This window comes from Crinia signifera, chromosome 3, assembly GCF_055691185.1.
Source record: "Crinia signifera chromosome 3, ASM5569118v1, whole genome shotgun sequence".
NCBI lineage: Eukaryota > Metazoa > Chordata > Amphibia > Anura > Myobatrachidae > Crinia > Crinia signifera.
This window is the reverse complement of record NC_139219.1, coordinates 222,321,139-222,332,985: the sequence shown is the minus strand read 5'-3', so window position 1 is coordinate 222,332,985 and position 11,847 is coordinate 222,321,139. Positions and strand designations below refer to the sequence as shown.

Sequence of the window (11,847 nt, the reverse complement as noted above, 5' to 3'; positions counted from 1 at the left end):
ACGCCCGGCAGGAGGCACCCTATGCGTACTGGAGCAGAATCTTGTAATGGCGACCACTAGAACACTACTGCTCTACATTTATACATGAACGACATCTAACACACTGCAAATTATTCAAACACCGAGGCGCACACACATTCACACGAGAGCAACTACAGCCCAACACCCGGCAGACGTCAGCGGCACAGCGGTACAGTACTCATATATCACGTGACATAAATCACTCCGTCCGATACCGGAAGTGTCTGGAGAGCCGGAAATGAACACGGTTGTGGTAGTTACCATGGTAACGCGAATAGCGGTGTGAGAGTCTGACGGGTTGTGTTCTTTTAGTCCATGCAGCGTCTGCAGCCCAGCCATGGGGGAGAGCGGGGATAATAACTCGTACACTATCCGGCCTAACTTCCAGCACAAGTAAGTGTGTCGGCGCTGCAGTGGCACACGTACATCTTACGTGCAGGACATACTAGGATGTGTGCATTATCGGTATGCAGTCAGGGGAGTGTTTAGAGCCCCCTTCGGTTTTGTCAATTTTCCCATCATGCACTGGGTCCACGTATACCACCTGGAGGGGGGATATAAATATATATATATCTGTGGCAAGCGAATAGACAATGTAGGTCGACAACTAATGGTCGACAGTGACTAGCTTGACACCTGAAAATGGTCTACATACCTTAGGTTGAAGCCAAAAGGCTTATGGTCAACATAGGTAAGGTTGACAATCAAAAGGTCAACATGATTTTTCATTTTTTTTCAAAAGCATGGTGAGCGAAGCGGTACATATATTTGGTGTCCATGTCAACGTACGATCACAGACTCCAAAAAAAACTGAAAACTCATGTCGACCTTGCCTATATTGACCATAAGTATGTGTTGACATTTTGGCAGTGTCGACCTAAAGTATGTCGACCTAGTCACTGTCAAATATTAGCATACCTCCCAACAGTTGACGGCAGGCAGCCGGGACAGTTCGCACGCCTTAGGTGTGCACTGAATTTTTGAGGGGCGTGGTCTGCCAAAAGGGGGCGTGGCCTACACCGCGACGCCATTGTGGGGGCATGCCCAGCAGCTCCGTGAGCTTCTGGCTATGCCCCCAGCCCTCTGCCTGCAAGAATGCACAACGTCTATTCATTGATGACAGGGGGGACTCCCAACTGCCCCCCCCACCGGACACTGCCAGCGGGAACCTCCCCCAAAAAACAGGACGTTCCCACGATAAGCGGGACAGTTGGGAAGGTATGCATTAGTGGTCGACCTAGACATTTTCTATCATCTATTCCGTAACCGATGCCGCAGGGAGCCCCAAAAAGGGAGCGATGCCGCAGGGAGCCCCAAAACGTTTGTGGGGGGGAGGTGGGCTCCCCGGGAGCCAGGCAGCACAGGCTGCCCCCCGGGGTTCCAGCAGGGGACCGGGTATATTCACTACACCCGATCATGCATATGTAATGATCAGGTGCAGTGAATATATGAATATCTAATGAGCGGCTCGGCTCCCGGCCCCCTGCTGGCTGGTCTGTGTAAAAAAAAAATATATATATATTTTTTAAATTAAATATATATTCATGTGCTTACAGCACATGAATAAAAATAGCATGCCCCTCCTCAGAATAAAATTCCTGATTTTTTTACACCAAATGTAAAAAACAAAACACTTTATTTTAAAAGTTCACATTCCACCATAAAAAGATAGCGATTGCTACTCGGTGAATCATGGCGAAAAAAACCTTGAAATGTATTCGCCATCTGGCCTTACAGCACAAAAACGCCATAAAAACATGGCGAATCAGCCTCATTGAATACCGCCCTTAACCAGCAATAATAGCCTAAATCGCCCCATGTGTACAGGGCCTAAGTTATGATGATTTTCATTGTAATGGGAACAGTCTTTAGTAATGACCATATGGTCATTACTATGACCATATGAGTGGTCCTCAGGTAAAATGCCTAAGGTGCGGCGCACAAGCTTTTTGTCTTTTTTTGCCTCATGTTGGTTACAGAGCACGGTGATATTCACAGCTTGGACCAACCGGATACGAATAACAGGAAAGGCAGGAAGTGGGAGCACAGGGTGTCACAAGCACATACAGATGGAGCACCTCTCATTCACGTGAGTCCTGGCAATTCTATCGCCAGTCGCAGAACCTGCCATCAGACGGAAGGGGGGGGGTCATGCGCACGAGACGCTTGCGCTCCTCGTTCTGTTCTCCCCGTCAGTGCCCACAGCCCCCCGCACCCCTCACTAGCCCAGCCCATATCCATGAAGCAGAGACGGGCAGGGTGTCCACCATCTGCCGCCAACAGAAGGAGACGCACGTGCTTGTGAGATGTGCGCACATCCCCATCAGATGGAGCGCCTCTCCGCCAGCTCTCACCAGCGGAGGGGATCTGGCAAGAGCTGGCGCTGAACAAGAGGCGCTCCATGTATATAACGCTGGAACTAGATAATGGAGCCTTCATTCTGACACAAGGGTGTACTCTGGGACTTTATAGTTGGAGATTCAAATTGGACATCAATCTGATGTCATGACCCTTTAAACACAGCGCTGAGCATCTCGAGCTTCTGTATAGGAGCTGCCCACATATCTGAAACAGATACTGCAGCTGGATAAGGATAGCTGTAGAAGAGAAATACAGCAGTGGCTGCCACGGATTCCTCGCCTGCTACCCAGCTCTAAAATCCAGAAGGCTAGGAGCACTTCGGAATCATCTACTGTTTTTTTGTGCTTAATGAGTTCTGGATAATTTTTACTTTCATCTCTGTGCAGCCTTTTGTTAATACTACTTATTTTGATGTATCTTCATTTTCTGTCTCCTTAAGTGTGTTCTGTCATCCCATCATTTTTTTTACATCTTGTTCCATAGTGCCCTCACCCCCATTGTCTCATTATGCTGCATATCTCCCAGTGTCACTTCTGCATTTTTAGAAGTACTTTTCCAAATGTAAAACCCAATGTCCTTTTCTGTATACTTAATTGAATTGATAAATAAGGCTAACTAACAAAATTACATGTTTTATTTAATGGAAGGGTGATTGTAAAGTGGAGTCTGACGTGATGTTTACACTTTAGAACAGCGTAACCACTGTGCTGTCACACACAAGTGTGCTTTGAGCTGTTCTCAAGTGTGTCACCAGAGCTAGAGATGTCCACACCAGTTACAGCCACAACCACCAGTTCAACTGTCATTCATTGGTCTATTGCATGGGTCTTCAACCTATGGCCCTCCAGATGTTGTGAAACTACATGTTCCAACATGCATTGACACATTTTTCCTATAACAGCATGCCAAAACTGTCAGGGCATGCTGGGACATGTAGTTCCACAACATCTGGAGGTTTTCATGTGAGGGCCAATATATGTTATTTTTGTTAACTTTGGGGACCAAGGTGCTTGTTTCTTTCATATGGGGGCCATTGAATTTGTTTTTTTTTTTCCTGTGGAGGCCTGATGTTGTGCCTTGGCAATTTTAAAATCTGTTTGGTATGCTGTGAATTGAAAAAGGTTGAAAATCACTGCCTTAGAACATTTTGGACAGGATGTACTAAGCGTCAGTGGTACATCCCACCACCCATCTTTTGAATGCTCATGGCATATGTACTGACTGCCCAACCATGTCTGTGAATCTGGAGTCCCTCTGAGCATGCGCGACACTGGTGACCACGGACATGCTGGGAGGGATCCATGTCGGATCCCTCACACAGCAGCGCTTCGGAGAGGAGCCATAGGCTTCTATGCGATTGCACCAGCTAGAGCTGTTATAACCCACCGCGGCGAAGCCCAGCCAGCAGGGGTTTTAGTACATTTTGTACATCCCGCACTGTATCTTTTGCGATTTTTACTACACACTTAAACCTGGTACAAACTATGCAATGTGTGTGTCTGCCGATATTGGCGTTATCAGGGATCCAGTGCAGTGAATACACACTGTTGGGAGCAACAGCAGCATGACCCTTGTTAACAATGCGCTCCAATGTCTGTACATGCAGGACTACAAAGAGCATCATAAATGACCCGCAGGAGCGCGCATTGTTCACAATATTTAGCATACACACATATTTGAACTGATATTGCTCAGAAAAATTTGCGATATTGTTTTTGGGAAAAGGGTTACAGCCAGTCTTCTAGATTAGTCATACACCCCTCAAAAGATGGCTGTTGAAATACAGTACATTTTAAAATTGTATTGCAAGTAATACCCCTTTCACACCAGCCTAATTTCACGGGCTGAGCCAAAATCCCGGGAAAATTTCAACCCGGGGTCCTGGCTGGTGTGAAAGGGGTAGGGGTACACACCTGGGTTGCCGGTGCTCGGTGCGTGCTGTCAGACAGGGATCCACACAGGCGGCGGCCGCAGATGACAGGACAGGCAGCGTATGTAGATGGTGCAGCTCTCTGGCGCCCTCACTGCAGCCGGTGAGCTGCGTCATCTGCGCCCACCGGCTGACCTGTCATCTGCGCCCACCGCCTGTGTGGATCCCCGGCCTGCAAAGAGGACCAGCAACCCGGGGGGAGTACTCTCCACCTCCTGCCCGCTTCCGCTGCCATTCTGCCACCTGTCCGCCTCCTTCCCACACTAGAAAATGCAGGGACTTTTCTGGTGTGAAAGGGGCCAAACCCGGGAATGCCCCGGCATGATCCCTGGGCCATATTCCTGGGTGGTCCCTGCATTTTCTGGTGTGAAAGGGGTATAAGAGGTTGGTTTTGGTGTTTGTTCTCACTTTATCATTATGCTACAATTGTTTTCTTATTAGGTTTAGAACTGCAATAGTAAAGGATTGCATACAGTCTGTGCTGAAGAAAGAACTGAAAAGCAAACAGTATATACCTGAAGAGATTCCACAATTGAGCCGTTATTTGTCAGAAACTATAAAAGATCAACTTAAAGGTAACGTTAAAGGAAAAGCAGTGTTATAACCTTAATTATACAATACATAGTATTCTTTAATTTCAATGTTTGCTTATAGTTTGTGTAAAAGCTCAGATTGAATATACAGTATTAAGCTTAGCTCTCTACCATGGCATCATATTATTTTCTTCTGCTCACAGAATTGGGTTTCGACAGATATAAAATGGTGGTGCAAGTTGTGATTGGTGAACAAAGGGGAGAAGGAGTGAAGTAAGTAATGTCTAGTGTTCCTCTTGTCAAAATCTGGGTTGGGATAGAGCCTATATATCAGTTGTGTCCCTAAAGGTTATGGCTCATATGTGCGCCATACCTTAATATTTTGTGCATTGACATTCAGGTATAGGGGACTAGGGGAGGAAAGTGATCCTGGCCCCAAACATTGGTTCTTGTTACAACCAAGTCTTTTTAATTTGGCTGGGGGTAACTTAAAACTCACTTTAAAAGACATAGATACCTGTCAGGAGTAAAAAATCTGCAGAAAGTAATTGTGGAGCTCAGAATGGTACATCATCCAGCCATTTTGTTCCTGTAACACCACACACTTAACCATATTACTCTCTACCTGCAGGATGGCTGCCAGATGCTTCTGGGATGCTGACACTGATAACTATGCTGAAGAAGTTTTCATGAATGTAAGCTCTTATTCGTTAATTAAAATGAATTTACTGAATTTAAAGTTCTAGACTAGTACAAAGACTAGTACAAAGAATAATATGATCCCATACATATGAAACTACAATAATACAGTACTCTGATTCAGTTATTTAGATCAGTATATAGCAAAAAAAAAAAAGTAGGCTATAAAAGTGTGGATTTTCTTAAGGTTTAGCTGTTATTAATAGGATTGGACTGTTTTATATACCACTGTATATTCCTGCATGGGAAACAGTGACACTGGTAGAGTAGAGATGACGGTCACTGACCGACCAGGGGGGTCGAAGGGAGTATGCAGAAAGATGAGTTTAGAGATGTATGGAGCAGTGGAGTTAGAAGGGCCTTGTACAGTATGTGGAGGAGAGGAGTTTCCCGGGCGGCAGGATCACATGCGATACATCATAGTGTTCACTCTAGAAATTGGGCAGGGCGCCGGGGGGCGGGCCGGGGCAGCCGACGGCATACTTGTGGGCGGTCCCGGACCGCCGACGTCACTAAAGTGGGCGGACCGGGCCGCCGACGTCACTAAAGTGGGCGGGCCGGCGGCGTCACTAAAGTGGGCGGGCCCGGCCGCGCCGAAGATGCTGTCACCACAGGGGGAAGGTGCCTTGATGCCGGGGAAGCGCCGGGCATCGCCGTCTAAGGCGGCGCTGGGCTTCCCCGTGCAAGGAGTTGGGCAGGCACCAGGCTGTTTTAGCGGGGCGCTGCTAGAGGGGCAGGGCGCATTTTGCCCTTTAAAAAACGGGCAGGGCGCAGCGCCCCGCTAAAACAGCCTGGCGGGAACACTACATCACATGCGGTCCTTCTGCATGGGATGTATTGCATATGATCCCTTTCCCCCGCTGCTGGGAGGTGGGCCGGATTGGAGCTCAGACGCTCACAGGACCGTGCATTAGATCGGATTTTAAACACATACATACAATTTGGACACTTTTAACCCGATCCATTGGAATCGGGTGAAAAGTGGCCAAATCAGACCTGTGTATGGGAACCTTAAATTATATATTTTTTTTAACTGCGTAGTCTCCCCCCCCCCTCCCCACATAACCAGCCCTGGCCTCTTAGAGCAAGTGCTGGATCTAAAATTACAGGGGGGAAATTGCATAGGGTTCCCTTGTATTTAAGGAACCAGCACCGTGCTCCAGGATCGGAGCTGGTTGCAAAAATACAGGAGACCCCTACATCTTTTGTCCCCCGTATTTTAGGAACCAGGACCGATCCTGGAGCTCGGTGCTGTATCTGATGCAATATTTAAATATAATAGGCTGGGCTGCTATGGGGGATCGGATGCCAATCCACTGCTCCGAGAAGTCGGAGCAGTGTATGGCCAGTGTATTTAAATATTGCATCAGATACAGCTGATGTAGCAAGTGTGCATCAGATCAATCTGATGTGATCTGCCTGCATCAGATAGATCTGGTCAGATCTATGTGAAGTGAATAAAGCAAAAATTTAGCCCAGGGTCAGATCAGATTCCTGGGAGAGTTCAAGGAAAATCTGAAGAGATTTGTAGCTTCAGATGTGTTTGAGTAGTGGATGGGGGCCTTTAGTCTAGCTGGGAGCGTTGGAGACCAGTGAGGAGAATGTTGCAATAGCCAAACTATGAGATGACCAGGGATGTGATAATATGTTTATTCACATTCTGGGAAAGGAACAGCATGATGGTGCTCCAGTGTTATCACCAGTTTTTTTTTAAAGCGGCAATCATTTACACAGCAAAATCAAACTGGATTTGCAGTGTAAATGATTGGCGCTTTAAAAAACCTGAAGATTTCTTACAAAATCTCTCACTTTCTGAATCTGTCACCCTATTACATTTCCCCCTTATTCTCTGAAGCTGACATTTCCCCAGTAGTGTGAACACAACTACCTATGACGGTGAGGTGATGAAATACCATCCTTGGCTGAGATACGGTTGTTAGGTCGACCACTGAAGGTCGACATGGCTCAGATCTACACATGAGATAGGTCAACGTGGCTAATGTCGACACAAGCATTAGGTCGATAATGGCAAGGCCGACATGAGTTTTTCACATTTTTTCTTTGTTTTGAGCCGTCATGTGCCTACAGGCGGTATTTCACGCCCCACCATCCACTAGGGCATGAAGGAAGAATAGAATAATGCACCGTCCCCAAATCATGGCGAGTGCAGCGATACACTTTGACGGTGTCCATGTCGACATTTGGGACAAAAAAAAACAAGAAAACTCATGTCGACTTTTTGCCATTGTCAACCTTCCAACCCTGTCAACCTTAGCCATGTCAACCTATTTCATGTGTCAACCTAACCCAAGTCGACTTTCAGTGTTCGACCCAATGCAACTCAACCTAATATGTGTCGACCTAACAACTGTAAACCGGCCAAGGATGGTATTTCATCACCTACACTGACTGCACCCCCCCCCCCCCCCCCCCTTACTGGGGAAATTACTGGGGAAATGTCAGCTTCAGACAATAAATATGACCCATACCTCCTTGGCCTACGGGGGTTATTCTGGTTTGATCTCTCCCCCTTGCGTTCGCATGGAAGTGGGCCGATGTTGCGGGGGGATGGGCAGCTCATATCAGCTGCCTGCCCCCCGCACAGGGCGCTCATAGATGTGAGACACCAAAGAGGATCCTAAATACGTAATCTAGATACAGCAGCACTTGTCTGTTACAGTATATACTGCAGCCTCCTCTATATTGATTTTAGTATAGATCATTGTTTCATGGATTATCGTCTTACAGAATTAGATGTTGCCCCATATAACTTGTTTTTTCCTTCTTCTATTTAGGAATATCTTTTCTGTGTTGTTGCTGCATTTGGATGTTTCTACTATTAAGAAGACGCACTATTATTCACATGTGATATTACAATCCTATTTATTGTCAGCACAAATATCATGATGCATTTTCTTCACTCCATAAGAAATGCATAAATATATTGGTGTAAATAAATACATATTTGTATCATTTTAATTAAATGCGTGAAAAAAAATATGTAATAAACATACATTTATTTTCTGTATGCAAATGTACATTTTTCATTTTAATTATAATTAAACATGAGCAACTTTAAATATAAAACACAAATGATGGATGTCCACATTTACAAGATGATCACCTTTTATACTGTATCCATGTGAAAACAAGCATTCAGGTGTGGTTGGAGTTGCTAGCACTGTTACCTGCTTGAAAGCAGCAGTAAAGCGTTGTATGGTGATGCAGCAGCAGGCGTCTATTACAAGTAGAAGCCTCCTTTTACACTAGTGATCCCACCCGGCATCCTAGGACACAGCATCAGATCTTTCCCCAATCATCAGATGGCTTACAGCACCTATGGATTCACAACTTCTTCCCTCCTCCAAAACTGTGGTGAGATACCTCTGTTTTTACAAACTGAGGCCATCATCAACCCCCAGAATGGCAGCAGACGGTCAATCACTGACAGTCTGCTGTCACCCTGCTTCCGATGTTGCAGGACACGTATGCACATGCACAGAGCGGGTCATGCACATGCACAAAGTACTAATCATCGGTACTTTGAGCATGACACCGCACCTGAATGACCCTCTGGTTGTTAAGGATAGTAATACACCAGACAATGTTCTAATCAATGGAAAACACCATAACACAATAATACAAATAACACCTTCAGAATTTATTTTCTTCTTTGTGTAAAAATCTTGAATCTGTTCACATTAAACAACAGAATAAGGGTGCGGCAGGTATGAAAAAACATGCAGCTATTTGGAAATGTTGGACAATTATTAACCTGCAATGTAGTACAATACATGGATGGGAGGACATTAAGCTAAGTGGCTTCTATCGAGAGGCTCAAAGAAAGGTCAATCAGGAGATCTTAAGTACCTAATACAAAAGCTATGATTCACAGGGCAAGGTTTGCAACATCTCCAAATGTACAGTTTCATTTTTTTTTGCTTATTATTTCCCTAAACTCAGGGTTGCCTACCCTCCCAGAATGGCCAGGAGGGTCCCAGAAATCGGGTCCCCCTCCCGGAAAGGGGGGGCAACCCTCCCGCATAACACACCCCCCTCATCTCCAGCGAGTCGCCCCTCGGCGGGAGTTTCCACGGGTAAAATGATGCAATCGCCTGAAATACCGGCATTGCACGGTGAGGGGCGTGGCTAAAATGTCGCGATTACCATATGCATGCCCCCCAACAGGATAACCTGTCTGTGGCTCCGCCCCCAAGCCAGCTCTTTTTCCTCCCGGCGATGGCCCTGCCCCCTTGCCTAACAGAGCTGGCTGCCCTCTCCCGGAGAGGGCAGCTCCAAAGTCGTCAAAGTATGCCTAAACTAGGTCTGTTTTCTGGGGCACAATATACTGTACCTTATTAACTAGTCTTTCCCTTGCAACCAGCAAGTGGGCCTTCAACTAAAGCCTGTAGTAGTAAGAATGATCAACACATTATATCTTTAGCAAGTCACTGTCGTCAGGTATAGTACCAAAAGATTGGAGAATAGCAGAGGTAGTGCCAATATTCAAAAAAGGAAGATCCCGCTAATTACAGACCCGTTAGTTTAACATCAATTGTGGGTAAACTATTTGAAGGATTTTTAAGGGATGGTATCCAGGAATATTTAGACCATCACCGTCTACTCAGTACTAACCAACATGGGTTCGTGAAAAATCGTTCATGCCAAACTAATCTACTAGGGTTCTATGAAGAGGTTAGCAAAAACCTCGATAATGGAAATGCTGTAGATGTGATTTTCCTAGATTTCGCTAAAGCATTTGATACTGTCCCACAAGAGATTGATTAATAAAATGGAGAACCTAGGATTGGGTGAAAATATCTGCAGATGGGTAGGGAATTGGCTATGTAATAGAGAACAAAGAGTGGTTGTGAATGGTGCCGTATCAGATACGATACCGGTACTAAGTGGAGTTCCCCAGGGTTCGGTTTTGGGGCCCATTCTGTTTAACATTTTTATTAACGATATTGGGATAGGGTTACTCAGCAATGTATCCATCTTTGTGGATGATACAAAACTTAGCAAAGTCATCAAATCATCAGCAGATGTCACCATGCTTCAAAATGATCTTGCAATTCTAGATGAGTGGGCAAAAAAATGGAAGATGAGGTTCAATGTAGATAAATGTAAGGTTATGCACCTTGGGAGACACAACCAGTGTGCAAGTTACAACCTTAGAGGAGAGGAACTGGGTAATTCCATACTTGAAAAGGATCTAGGAGTCCAAATAGACAGCAAACTGGGATGTAGTGCCCATTGTAATGTAGCTATAAAAAAGGCCAACAAAATTCTGGCATGTACAGATGGGTCAGGTCCCATCCTTGCTGGCGGGTCGCCATGGCGTCTGCGCTGGCGACCCGCCAGCAGCCACGCCAGCGAATGCACTGAGACGCGCGTGCGTCTCACGCGCACGCGCGTCTCAGTCTCCGTCGCCAACGCGAAGGAAACCCTGTCCGTCTCCGCCTCAGGGAGACGGACAGGGGTAGGGGGGGATGCGGGCAGGCGGCGGGGACCCCGGGTTACCGCCGGCGGGGACCCGTTGGAACGGATGGAAGCGCCGTCGGAAGGGGACGCGCGCGCCTCTCGTGCGCGCGCGTCCCCTTCTCACCATCGCCATGGCGCTGGCGGGGGATGGCGGCTGGCGACGCCAGCGCCATCCCCTGCCAAGATGGGACAAGACCCATCTGTATTAATAGGGGAATGGAAACTAGGAACTCAAGGGTAATTATGCCACTGTATAAAGCATTGGTGAGACCTCACCTCGAGTACGGAGTGCAGTTCTGGGCCCCACACTATAAAAAGGACATCATAGAATTAGAAAAAATCCAAAGGCGAGCAACAAAGCTTATTAGGGGAATGGAGAATTTAAGCTACGGGGAGAGATTAAGCAATTTGGGACTATTTACATTGGAAAAGAGACGTTTAAGGGGGGACATGCTCAACATGTACAAGTATATCAAGGGCCAATATAAGTAACTGTCACACACCCTCTTTTCTACTAGAAAGGAATCTAGGACACGAGGGCATGAGTATAGATTAGAAGAAAAAAGATTTCATTCAGCTAGTAGAAAGAATTTCTTTACGGTCAGAACAGTCAAACTCTGGAACTCTCTTCCCAGAGAGGTGGTAAGGGCTGGCTCATTAAATGCGTTCAAGGCAAAGTTGGACAAACATTTACTGGATAAAAACATCCATGGGTACAAATAAGAAATATAATCGGTCTGTAAAATATCAGAACCTACCAAATCAGCAATGGATATCTATACCAGGTTGAACTAGATGGACGCAAGTCTTTTTTCAGCC

The 11,847-nt window shown here is 46.1% G+C and overlaps 1 protein-coding gene across 1 annotated transcript; it reads left to right on the top strand.

The window, feature by feature from the left end:
* The first annotated feature begins 212 nt into the window (after positions 1 to 212).
* DYNLT2B (dynein light chain Tctex-type 2B) lies at positions 213 to 8,598 on the top strand. Its single transcript, XM_083177511.1, has 5 exons — positions 213 to 414; positions 4,754 to 4,887; positions 5,049 to 5,118; positions 5,477 to 5,540; positions 8,340 to 8,598. The coding sequence occupies exons 1-5, from the start codon at positions 359 to 361 to the stop codon at positions 8,385 to 8,387; spliced, it is 372 nt and encodes a 123-aa protein (XP_083033637.1). The 5' UTR covers positions 213 to 358; the 3' UTR covers positions 8,388 to 8,598.
* Positions 8,599 to 11,847: the final 3,249 nt, after the last annotated feature.